Source organism: Bombina bombina, chromosome 3 (genome assembly GCF_027579735.1).
Source record: "Bombina bombina isolate aBomBom1 chromosome 3, aBomBom1.pri, whole genome shotgun sequence".
Classification (NCBI taxonomy): domain Eukaryota; kingdom Metazoa; phylum Chordata; class Amphibia; order Anura; family Bombinatoridae; genus Bombina; species Bombina bombina.
The window spans coordinates 1062832265-1062846234 of NC_069501.1; the positions used below are offsets into that span (position 1 = coordinate 1062832265).

The 13970-nt window shown below is 37.6% G+C and overlaps 1 protein-coding gene across 2 annotated transcripts in view; it reads right to left on the reverse strand.

Moving 5' to 3' along the window:
• TNS2 (tensin 2) overlaps nt 1–13970 on the reverse strand; it is a 382090-nt gene that overhangs the window by 241608 nt on the left and 126512 nt on the right. Inside the window, exon 1 of one of the 2 annotated variants that reach the window (XM_053708326.1) lies at nt 6252–6371. The exons of the other annotated variant lie outside the window; for it this stretch is intronic. Coding sequence (XP_053564301.1) covers nt 6252–6317 — 66 coding nt within the window. The 5' untranslated portion in view covers nt 6318–6371. Of the gene's footprint in view, nt 1–6251; nt 6372–13970 lie in introns of those variants that run through there. 2 annotated transcript variants of the gene reach the window in all.

Genomic DNA, 13970 nt, shown 5'->3' on the forward strand with positions numbered 1-13970 from the left:
GCCAGAGAGTGGGTAAAAGATCCACTCAAAAGAATACACCTATAGCATTCAAAGGTCTGGAAAACCAAGTAAATGGTAGGTTAAGCAACTAATGTTGCCTCAGGCAGCAAGAAGACATTCAATAAATAAAATAAAACTTCACTTTTATTAGTTTGCAGATAAAAACTGGGAAATTAAATTAAAAGCACAACTAGTGGGCAGGATAAATAGAGCAGAATGTACAGTGTAATTGCTTGAACAATGGAGCGGACGGTTAGGATCATGTAGGGGCTAAAGTGTGTCAGTGTGATTGGTGTACACCTTAGGGATCTTGACCAGCGAAAGGGTTGAGTAAAGATACCCAGAGTAATATAATATCCAAGTATCAGCATTTGAGTATCTTGATCATTAAACAGCTGGAGAGGATCTTACATACTGTAAGGTTAATATGGTGATAATAGTCAGGCATAAACAGTTTCTGTAAATTTAATACATGCAGGACTAATGTGCTTAAAAGTATAGATCGTTCAACAACGTTGCTTATAAACATAGGGCCTATGTGTCTAATAATTTGTGCTGTTCAGAACTTAAAGTAATGAAACTACATAAACTGATTATCCAAAAATCAGACTAGAGACACGTGTACTGGGATGTGCAACACAGTAACATAAAGTTGCAATTGTTGCTAATGCAAAACATTTGCTAAAAGAAAATGGTTACTGTAAGAGTTCCTTCAATAGGTCACAATTAATGATAGCTGAATGGTACGGTGTCTTAAAGTAATCCGTCTACCATAGGGATTTGTATACTACGTCACTTCCGGTGACGTTTAATCAGCTGGTGGAGGTTTGTGGCGCTCACTGCGCATGCGCTAGAGGCCCAAACTCCTTACAACAGCTGATGCGAAGATACAAAGAATGATGTGGCACGCGCACGTTACTGGTTACAAAATCCCAATGAACAAGCGGTCTGTCATTGGATTTTGTAACCAGAAAGGGTCGCAGAATATGTACACCGGTCAACTGTTACTAGTAAATACACACACCATGTACTAGTGACAATTTCCACATATTCACTGTTCATATATATATATATATATATATATATATATATATATATATATATATATATATATATATATATATATATATATATATATATATATATATATATATATATATAGTGTTATATATATATATATATATATATATATATATATATATATATAGTGTTATATATATATATATAAATATATATATATATACTATATATATATATTCATATATGTTCATATATTATATATATATATATATATATATATATATATATATATTATATGAACATATATGAATATATAGTATATATATATATATATATATTTATATATAGTATATATATATAGTATATATAACACTATATATATATATATATATAACACTATATATATATATATATATATATAAATAATATATGAACAGTGAATATGTGATATATATATAACACTATATATATATAACACTATATATATATAACACTATATATATATATATAAATAATATATGAACAGTGAATATGTGATATATATATAACACTATATATATATAACACTATATATATATAACACTATATATATATATATATATATATATATATATATATATATATATAAATAATATATGAACAGTGAATATGTGGAAATTGTCACTAGTACATGGTGTGTGTATTTACTAGTAACAGTTGACCGGTGTACATATTCTGCGACCCTTTCTGGTTACAAAATCCAATGACAGACCGCTTGTTCATTGGGATTTTGTAACCAGTAACGTGTGCGTGCCACATCATTCTTTGTATCTTCGCATCAGCTGTTGTAAGGAGTTTGGGGCTCTAGCACATGCGCAGTGAGCGCCACAAACCTCCACCAGCTGATTATACCTCACCGGAAGTGACCGGAAATGACGAGGTATACACATTCCTACGCGGTAGTCGCTTTCCTTTAGAACAACGGCTCCGCAATAAATAAAAGATGTGTGAAAAAGAAAGACTTCCTGTAAAGAAATCATATGTATTAACATTGGGTTAATTGCTCCACAATAAGTTAGCATCTAAGAATAGAGTAAATGGCTAAGTAAAGATTGCTAACATAGCATCCCCCCCTGCTGCGATCGCAGATAACTGGTGATGTTGTAGACTTTTGCTGAAGCAGCAATCCCTATTATTTACTATGGGAGACAGATCGCCTCTCGTCGGAACAGAGAGGGTCAACCCACTTTATTTGAAAATATCTTCAGACCCACAAATTTCATGACTGGAGAGCCCAAAAAGGCAATGTCTCGTGGTTCTGATGATGTGTTGATCACTAGGGCCTATGTGTCTAATAATTTGTGCTGTTCAGAACTTAATATGAAATGGGTTACCGGTATTATTTAAATGAACCAAGCATATTCAAATATAGCAGTACTATTCCCAGGCTGACCATAAGGCATATGAACATGCCATGTTCTCCATGAGAATTTGGCACATGCACATTCATGATAACTCTTCATAAACTTCAGAAAATCTAATACGGACATAAAGCTTAGCTACATGTAATTTCCTGTCTCTTTGGATATTGGTGGCCAGGCCACACACCTAGGCATTATCTCTGCCTTCTCAAATTGTGAGTACCAATTTTTTCGCTTGTGTTATTATACAATTGAGTATTGGCTACACTAGGAGGCACCCTTTCTCTTTTTATATATTTACCCAAAATTAGGCAGCTGTTTGGCACTTTTTGCTGTGGGGAAGAGACTGCAAACCAATTCTGCTTTCTGTTTAAGACATAGGGGGCGATTTATCATTGGTCTGGCAGACATGATCCGCTGCAGCGATCATGTCCGGCAAACATCAATGAATGCCAACACTTCGACAGCATACGCTGTTGGCATTTAGCATTGCACAAGCAGTTCTGGTGAACTGCTTGTGCAATGCCACCCCTACAGATTTGCAACCGATCAGCCGCTAGCAGGGAGTGTCAATCAACCCGATCGTATGAGATCGGGCGGATTGATGTCCGGAGCCTCAGAGGCAGCGGATAACTTAAGGAGCAGCGGAAACAGGGGTATTTGGGCCCCATTTGGAGCATGATAAATCAGCCCCTATTAGTTGTATTACTTTTGGAACATTGTATTGTTTTGATATTCAGTACCAGAAGCTGATAACATTTTGTGGACATTTTATACTGCCACATAACTATATGCAGGACCACCCATGTTAATCCTGTATGTGAATTGTGAATATGGCCTTTTAGCAAAAAAGAAAATTGCCTTAAATTTAAAGGGACACTAAAGTCAAAATTAAACTTTCTATGTGTGTGTTTGTAATTTGCTGGTATCTGTCACATGATACAAGGGGCAGGGAAAAGGAATGATATTTTGAAATTTGTCAGAAAATAATCAACTGCTCTTTGGAAATACAGAATAAGTGTTATTGCAATGTATTTTATTATGCATTAGTTGAGGTATAGAGCAATATATTGAACACATTTCTGCTATGATATGAACAGTGGCCTTTTATCTCATACTAATTGCAGACAAACAATGGATGATTTGGACGACCTGCTTATCTGCACAGTTTACCTTATACAGCAACTCAACATTAGCAAAGATACTTGGGATATAAATCCCCACTAGGAATAATAAATTGTTATCAAGGTATAATCAGGTAAGTGACAATGAAAAGAAGGCCTTTTGATTTGAACATACCGTGCACGCTATGAGAAGTTGTCTTTGTCTCTCATTTACCTGTTATTTGCTCTTGTGGTCATGGACAACAGAAAGGGACAGCTGTGACAGTGAAAGGAGGACAGAGACTTTATTTCTGGAATTCCGTACAACTATATAATTTTTGCTGTTATTTAAATGAAAATAACAATATTATTTATGCTCTTACTTTTTTGCTGTGAAATACCTTTGTAAGTGTCATGTTCGACTTCCTCCAAGAGAGGGTGGACTTTCATAAACCTTTCTAAAACATTCTGTTTGGGAATCATGAACTATTTCATTCTCAACCTGGAGAAACAAGGGCCTGGCATATTGACCTGGTCAGCAAACTACTGTCCCACTTTTTTCTCTCCAAAGTCAGTTACTTTTGGCTTCAAAATAAAGTAAACTAGTTTTGAGGTGTCAGCATCCCTTAAAAAAAAAGGTTGAAACTCCAACACAAATACAAGCAGCCAAGATGACTTCAGTATTCTGTATGGTCTCTGCATTCAAACATCTTGTGTAAATTATGAAATATTTGAAATGGAAATCAAATGTTGAATTCTGTTCTGCGCATGACAAGTGGAAATTTGGAACCTAAAATATCTTGTAAACAGCCCAAGATAAACAGAGGAAAATTCAAAGCATAATGCACCTTTCATCCTCCTCTGTACATTGCGGCAGTTTTGAGCATTTTTTGAGATACTCTATCCTAAAAAGAGCATCTGAGATATTTCCAGTGCTTGTTTTTAGGATCTGGTTACTAAAACTGTGAATATACTTTATGAAATTTTGAGGGGAAAAATGCAGGCACAGGAAAGCTATAAAACTGCCAAGCATTTTTTTTTTGGCTTAACCTCATAAGCCACATAATTGCTGATATTAACTCCCTCCCTGCCATTTTTTTAAGGGTGGATTTAAAGTGTTCAGACAAATTTTGACACATATGAACTAACCTGTAATACCTCATAACAAGCACTTAGATCCATTCCCACGTAACCTGTTGCCCTCAGTCTTGTGCAGACACTTTTCTCCAGTTCTGCACACTCATTGTCCCACTGCCCTATTACATGCCACAAAATCCTGTCTTGTCACCTGCTCACATGTACCCAGGGAACACAGAGACCGTGTCTGCCAGTCACAGATTCATCATCAACATTGTACACACCATAAACAGTGCTTTAGAGGCACACTTCTGTCACACTCAGACTTGCTAACTCTGTCCTCCAAACAAATACACCAAGAAAGGTATCTAAATAGTATTATGTATGTTCACCAGGAGAGGCAATAATGGAACGTGTGGTGGAATGAAAATTGCTAAATGCAAAATGCCTAAAAACGTAGCATATACCATGTCATGTACCCATATACAAACAGTGAAACTTCACACACATTTGGAGATGCAAGCATTACCATTCCATATGTACAGTGTATCCAGACACACACACATGTCCTTCTGTCTGATAAAAAAAGAAAACATGCACTCACATATAAAGCTTGTCACACATACAATAGCATGTCACATGCATACATGTCAAACCAAAATATCAGAGACACTTAGTTACATCAAGCTGTGCACAAGCCTATCATGCACCTCGTGTGTCATCCTGACAGCAAAACCCATTTTCAGCCACACACCAGTCTAGCACAAGTAGGCTCATCCTATCAGGAGCACGAAGTCCCTTCCTCACAGAGGTAGCAGTGACCTTTTGTTAAAATCACTCAGTCCCCTGCTGATAAAAACATTATTATTCAACAAACTCATTGTCATCCTATCTTGCTGCGTCATCCTGTTATAAGCACTGTCAGATACCTTTACCCTACTGATACATCTACACAGCGTTGTGCCATCACACTTGCCTCGTATGCAATATCACCAACTTGGAAAGTACAGTAAATAACTTTCTGTAAAACAATTCATTAACTTTCTGTAACACACTATTTTTAGTCACAAATAATGTCCTCTTGTGAAACAGTTTCTTCATGTCACATACACTGTTTGTCTGGCACATAAAAGCAATGTCCTCTTGACAAACATTCTGCTGTTCTGTCACACATAATCAGTGTCCTCTTGTCACACATGCTGTTCTGTCACAACTAAGCAGTGTTCTCTTATGTTATTACTCTGTCACACATGCTGTTCTGTCACAACTAAGCAGTGTTCTCTTATGTTATTACTCTGTCACACATGCTGTTGTTCTGTCACACATAAGCAGTGTTCTCTTATGCTGTTGTTCTGTCACACAGTGTCCTCTTGTCACACATGCTTTTGATCTGTCACACATAAGCAGTGACCTCTTGTCACAGGTTATTGCTCTGTCACACAGTGTCCTCTTGTCACACATGCTTTTGATCTGTCACACATAAGCAGTGCCCTCTTGTCACACGTTATTGCTCTGTCACACAGTGTCCTCTTGTCACACATGCTTTAGTGCTTTCACACAATTGTGTCCTCTTTCACTTGTGTTGTTGTCCTTCTGTAATATGCACTCCCTATTCTTGTCCTACTCTTGCACATAAAGCGCCTCTCCATACCGTGGCGCAGTTGAAGCTCCTGCTCAGTCCCTTCAGCATATCCTGTAGAGTCCTCCTTGGCTTCATGGTTTTAGGAGGGACCCCTTCCCTGCAGCTCCCCAGTCTGCACACTGTGTAGGAGCTCTGTGTGCAGTCAGTGTGGGGGGCTGTGCAGGGAGTGGTGGCTGTTCAGGGCGGACGGAGGATGTGATGTTGGTGGGGAAGGACATGATGGGGGGAACCGGCTTTTCCTGAAAGACAAAGCTCACATTTCCTCCCCACCTAATGTTGAGCATAGACTTAACATTTGCACTGCCATAGCTACATACAACCTAAGAGGGAATATTTCAGTACCCCCTGTACATCATGTGCAGCTATGGGTTACAAAGACTGCAAGATGACTGCATGAGTTTAAATCATATAATTTCTCTAAGAGTCTGTTTCCTCTAAATTTCTTGTGAAAAACTTTTTTTGTTCAATACATTGTTTTCCTAATAGAAAGTATCGCAGGCTACCATGGTAACTCCAGGTTGCACAAAGTTCTGGGAAAGCATCTGTTTTATTCTCCCAGGCACAGAATATTATCAAGGGTCAAGTAAAAAAACCAAAAAAAAGGAACTCCCCTCTATGACATCCCATGTCATTTATTTTTCAGTAATTTCCTAATTGGGTGGACAATTATAAATAATTTGTCAAACTAGAGGAGGGTGGAGCTGTCAAAGAGGTTATTCCACAAAATGACACTATTTATTATGCAAACACATTTTCCTGTTTAACACAGGATCTTTTATTATTATGCCATAAAACATGGCAAAAATCTAAGAATATTAAAAGGGATAGAAAAGGTCATGCATGAGCGCATTTCTCCTTTAAATAGGAGCATTTTTTGCTATATGTTTTACTTCCATTAGCAAAAATGCTTTTAGTAAAAGTCATTATTGTTTTTAAGCAGCATACACACATATGTTGTTAGGACTCGTGCACCTGTAGTCAAGCTCAGAAAGCTGGCGGTGGGGTGTATGTGCCTGTGAAGGCTTCATTTGTGTCACACAAACCATTGCTGACTCTGAGAAGGTGTAGTGTTTGAATAGTAGTGCACGGGCCCTCACAGGAATTGTGGGTATACCGCTGAAACAGTAATATATTTTACTAAAAGCATTTTTGCTAATGAAAGTATATTGCTAATAGTCTTCTATTTAAAAACATAATTTATGCTTACCTGATAAATTATTTTCTTTCAGAATGATGATAGTTCATAGGTCTTCATAACAGGTGGGATATAATTCCCGCCGCTAGGAAGAGGCAAAGAACCCACACAAGAGCTTAAATTCCCTCCAACCTCCCATCTCTATTCAGTTCAACGTATAGCCGAGCAGAGAATAGGAAACATATAGGTAGGAAATAGAAAGCAGGGTCTTTAGAGGTGCCAATTAGGACTATTGGCAAAAAAATGAAAATGAGCAGGCCTATAACTATCATAATTCTGAAAGAAAATAATTTATCATGTAAGCATAAATAATGTTTTATTTATTAAAATGATGATAGTCCATAGGGCTCCATAACATGTGGGATTAATACCCAAGCAGACAGTCCATGTTACAGAATGGGTGGTACAATTTTATGGCAGTTCCTATGTGTCAGACACTGCGGCCTTAAGGACTTTCCTGTGAAAAGCTGCTTGTGAAGAAGCAAAAACATCAAAGCAGTAACATTTTGAAAAGGTATGCAGAGAAGACCATGTTGCAGCTTTGCAAATCTACTCCAAAGATGAATCATTTTTGAAAGCCCAGGAAGTAGCAATTGATCTTGTAGAATAAGCTATGATAAGCTTAGAGGCGAGTTTCCCAACACCAAGCCTTGTGAATTACCTTTTTGAGCCAAGAGGCCAAAGCTACAGAAGTAGCCTTTTGCCCCCTTTTAAAGGGACAGTCCACCATAGAATTGTTATTGTTTTAATAGATAGATAATCCCTTTATTACCCATTCCCCAGTTTTGCATAACCAATACAGTTATATTAATATACTTTTTACCTCTGTGATTACCTTGTATCTAGGAACCTTCTGACAGCCCCATGATCACATGACTGTGACTGTTTATTATCTATTGTCTTGCATTTAGAATTGTAATGTGCTAAATCTTAAATAACTCCCTGTGCCTGAACACAGTGTTATCTATATGGCCCACGTGTACTTTCTGTCTCTGTGTTGAAAAGAGATTTTAAAAGCATGTGATAAGAGGCAGCCCTCAAAGGCTTAGAAATTAGCATATGAGCCTAGCTATGTTTAGTTTAAACTAAGAATACCAAGAGAAAAAAGCACATTTGATGATAAAAGTAAATTGGAAAGTTGATTAAAATTAAAAGTCCTCTCTGAATAATGAAAGTTTAATTTATACTAGACTGTCCCTTTAAGTCCCAAAGTAACGAACAAACAAACTGGAAGATTGTTTGAATTCCTTAGTAGCTTGAAGATTATGTAAAAGTTGTTCCTTAGAATTAGCAGGATCTAGAAACAACAATCTCCTTATTGATACTTTCCAAAGACACCACCTTAGGAAGAAAGTGATATTTTATATTAACTAAAAATGGAGAATCATAGGACAAAGCTGACAATTCAGAAACTCTCCTAGCTGAGGAGATTGCTAACAAGAAAAGCACTTACCAACAAAAAAAGCTTGTTATCAATTGAATGCATCGGTACAAAGGGAGGACCTTGCAGAACTAGATTAAAATTCCAGAGCAGAGAAATAGGTCTCTCAACTGGCCTGATTTTTACTAGCGTCTTAACAAAAGTCTGAACATCAGGAAGCTTAGCTAACTTTCTATGAAAAAGGACAGATAAATCAGAAATGTTACCTTTTAGGGAGCTAGCAGACAAACCCTTGCCAAGGCCATCGTTTAAAATTTGAATCCTAAAATAATACCAAGAAAACCTTCTGGAAGAGCACCATTCAAAATACTCCCTCCAAATTTTGTGATAAATGTTTTGTGTAACAGGTTTTCTGGCTTGAATCAGAATGTCAGTGACAGAATCAGAATAACCTATGTTTCAAAACTAAGTTTTAACCTCCACATCGTTAAACTTAGTTCCTGATGGAAAAGAGGATCTTGAGACAACAGATCTTGTCATAAAGGAAGATGCCATGGAGAACATGAGGACATCTGCACTAGATCCCCATACCATGTTCTGGGGGGCCAGGCTGGCGCAATCAAGGAGTGCCGAAGCTGACTCCTGTTTGATTCAAGCAATTACTCTTAGAAGAAGAACAAACAAAGGAAACAGGTAAGCTATATGAAAATTCCATGGACACACCAAGGCATCTATCATTTGAGCTTTTGGGTCTCTTGATCTTGCACAATATATTGTCCACAGACCCCATTTGATCACTAATTTATTGAAGGTATCCTGATGGAGAGACTGACGGCTGAGGTAATCCGCTTCCCAGTTATTCACACCTGGTATGTGAACTGCTGATAGGGAGCTTTAATTCTTAAACATTTCCTGAATAGCTAGTGGACTGCAGGTACCCCTTGATGATTTATGCAGGCCACTGCATTGATATTGTCTGACTGGACCTGGATAAACGTTAAAGGTTTTAAGCCTGAAGAAACAGTCCTTGTTTTGGCTAAGAAATGCGTTGCTGTTATTTTAATGAAGACAACTTTTATTAATACACTTGCTTCTATCCTTGGATGGTATATGTTATCGTTGGAGTAATTCCTGTGTACAGTTAGCTGGGCGGTTGTGAAGTCCCAGCCTGTTCATTTGGCACCTGCAGGTGCAGCAGTTATGTATGTTTTCCTTTATCTTTAACATTACAACTTAGTGGTGCTGTGCTGGGCCATGTGGTGCAGTGTTTCTCCATTATAGGAGTGTGTACCATACCTTGATTTGGATACCATCATCCCAATGCACCTGGATATACCTGATGCAGTGATCTGGACAACTGTGAAGTTCCAGTCCGCCATACATGTGCCTTATAGGTGCTCCACAGATGTGAGTTGAATATCACTTATTTTCCCTGAGTTGAGATTGTACTAGGCCATTTGGCGCCTTTGTGTTTTTCATTCTTTTCCTCTTTTAAAAGGGGCCAGGACTGAAGAGCACAAATAATCGCTCTAGGGTTCCAGAATGTTAATTAGTAACCTCGTCTGCAGAGAGAACCAAACTCTGTGCGCTCTTCGAGAATTCCATACCGTGCTCCAGCCCATCTGTTGTCACAATAGCCCATGATGGATGAAGAAAGAATGTCTCAAGGGTCAAAGAAGGGCCTTGTATCCCCCAAGAGAGAGATTGTCTGACTGACAAATCCAGAGCAATCTGCTGTTCTAATTACAGATAATTCTTGGACCACTGATTGAGCATAGATAGTTGAAAGGGTTGTAAGTCCTTAGCCGCAACCATAAGACCAACTATCTCCATGCATTAAGCTACTGATGGAAACAAAGCATGTTGCAGGGACATTCAAAACTTCTGAAGCTTGATTCTGCATGATTCTGTCAGGAATAGATGCATCAAGACTGAATCTATGATGAGTCCTAGAAAGGACACCCTTGTAGCAGGAGCTAAAGAACTCTTTGGAACATTGATTTTCCAACCGTGGTTTTGGAGAAAAGATAGTAGCCTTTGAGTATAGGCAATAACTAGAGGTTGGAAAGGGGCCTTTACTAAGATATCCTCCAGATAAGGGGCAATTGAGATCCCCTTAGCTGTGTGAAAATGTGAGGAGCTGTAGCCAAACCAAATGGAAGGGCAACAAATTGGTCTATAGTAGACATGAATTGACCCTGCTGATTTAAGGGTGAAATTTTGCAAATGGTTTCCATCTTGAAAGTGGGAACTCTAACAAACTTGTTTAGAGTTTTTAAATCTAAAATGGGTCTTAAAGTCTCTTCTTTCTTTGGGACAATGAACAGATTGGAGTAAAACTCTTGTTGTGACACAAGTACTGGGATAAATACTCCCATATCCTCTAAATCCTGAACACATTGCAGAAAGGCAGCCATCTTCACAAGTTTTTTGAAGACATGAGACAGATGGCATTGTCCTTGAGGAGGCCTAGAGCAAAAGCCTATCTTGTAACCCTGGGGTATGACATTTTAAACATAGGGGTCTTGGACTTACTGGAACCAGGCTTTCTGAAAAAGACCCCTTCTGTCTTCTTTGTGAATGATATGTCCTAGGCATAAAGGGTCTCACATTGGTCTGAGATCCCAAGCATTGATCCATAAGCAAGTAGCTGGACACCTCTATTCTCAACCTTCTCCTGGGAGGTCAACAGAACTGAACAGAGATGGAAGGAAATTTAAGCTCTTATGTGGGTTTTTGGACTCCTCCTAATGGCAGGAATTATATCCCACATCTTATGGAGCCCTATGAACTATCATCATTTTACAAAACAAATTGAAAAAAACCCATACACATTTTATCCATTTCTATCCCTTTAAGAGAGGAAAAAAATAGACAAAACATTTACAGTTCAAAATATTTAAATACTTGTGATATTAAGTTATTTTTATATATGCATAATTTTATCAGCTATTAAGTAATTTATGGACAACAAATACAATAAATTGTTTAGAAGCATTTAATCCCTTCACCAGACTGTACTTTTCCGACATGACCAGTAATTTTTAAGGTTCAGGTCAAAACTTGAAAATAAAGATTAAATATAGAAATAAAGATGCTATCATGGTGAAAAAAATTGTGTATGTAGAAGGAGGCGCTGATTCATAAAAGGTCCCAGGTGATTCACTGGAATATATCCCACAGCTTCTTCAAAGTTTCATTGGGATATTTGAGCTCCTATTCCTTGTTTTGTTTGTTGATTTATCTCTTATGCAGGAGAATAGAGGAACAGGCCAGAGAGTCAAAATTAGGAATCAATTCATATAAGTCTCTCAGCAAGGCATATAGCTTTAAGACAATTCTGTAGCAGGTCCAGTTCATATACCATAATGACAGTCCATCAGCAAAGTCTTTATGGAATTTGGATTCTTGAACCTGGCTAACCTTCCTTGATTCTTCCTTTGCCTTATTCTATTTGTTGTGACATTTGGATTAAGGACTGATCGCTGTGTTTGACCTTGGCTAGTTCACTGGACTCTGGTATTGCCTTACCCCTATTTGTACTTTGCTGAGGGACTGTCTTTATGGTATATGACCTGGGCCTGCTACAGAATTGCCTTAAAGCTATATGCCTTGCTGAGAGACATTTGAATGTAATCCTGATTTTGACCCTCTGGCCTGTTCCTCTATTCTCCTGCATAAGAGATTAATCACCAAACAAAACAAGAAATATAAGCTCAAATATCCTGATGAAACTTTGAAGAAGCTGTGGGATATATTCCAGTGAATCACCTGGGACCTTTGATGAACCAGCGCCTCCTTCTACATACACAAATTGTTTCACCATGATAGCATCTTTATTTTCAAGTTTTGACCTGAACCTTAAAAATTACTGGTCATGTCGGAAAAGTACAGTCTGGTGAAGGGATTAAATGATTCTAAACAATTTATTATATTTGTCCATAAATTACTTAATTAATAGCTGATAATATTATGCATATATAAAAATAACTTAATATCACAAGTATTTAAATATTTTGAACTGTAAATGTTTTGTCTATTTTTTTTTCTCTCTTAAAGGGATAGAAATGGATAAAATGTGCATGGGTTTTTTTTCAATTTATTTTGTAAAATGATGATAGTTCATATGGCTCCATAAGATGTGGGATATAATTCCTGCCATTAGGAGGAGTCCAAAACCCCACATAAGAGCTTAAATTTCCTTCCATCTCTGTTCAGTTCTGTTGACCTCCCAGGAGAAGGTTGAGAATAGAGGTGTCCAGCTACTTGCTTATGGATCAATGTTTGGGATCTCAGAACAATGTGAGACCCTTTATGCCTAGGCCATATCATTCACAAAGAAGACAGAAGGGGTCTTTTTCAGAAAGCCTGGTTCCAGTCAGTCCAGGACCCATATGTTCAAAATTTCATACCCCAGGGTTACAAGATAGGCTTTTGCTCCAGGCCTCCTTCGAGGACAATGCCATCTGTCTCATGTCTTCAAAAAACTTGTGATGGCTGCTGCCTTTCTGCAATGTGTTCAGGATTTAGAGGATATGGGAGTATTTATCCCAGTACTTTTTTTTTTTTTACTCAAGAAATATGAGCTCAAATATCCTGATGAAACTTTGAAGAAGCTGTGGGATATATTCCAGTGAATAACCTGGGATCTTTGGTGAACCAGCGCCTTCTTCTACATACACAAATCGATTAAACAGCCCTTGGAAGAGACTGTGGGAAAGCAGCGGTTCTGAAACCAGAGGGGAGTTGATATCCGTATTGTATACCTTTTTGTGCTTCTATCATGGTGAAACTTGTGTTAGAATTATAAACCAATGATCATTTAAAACCAATCCTAGCAGATTTAGTTTTTAATTTATGCTGTATAATTGGTTATGCAAATATATGCTAATTAGCATGGCCAGTATTTATTTATTTTGACAGAAAAGGTGTCAAATCCATTCCAAAACATTTGAAAACCCTACCTTAACCCATTTAACACTCAAGGTGTATTTTGTCCTTTTTAGGCCTGTGCCTAGGGCAGCGGATATTAGGATCAATACATTTTGAGGGATAGCTTTCTAGCATGATGCTTCCCGACTACTGTGCTCTCCAAATGTTTTATGTATGAATTGTTATAGCAAATCAATGATGACTGATTGTCTAGTGGAGT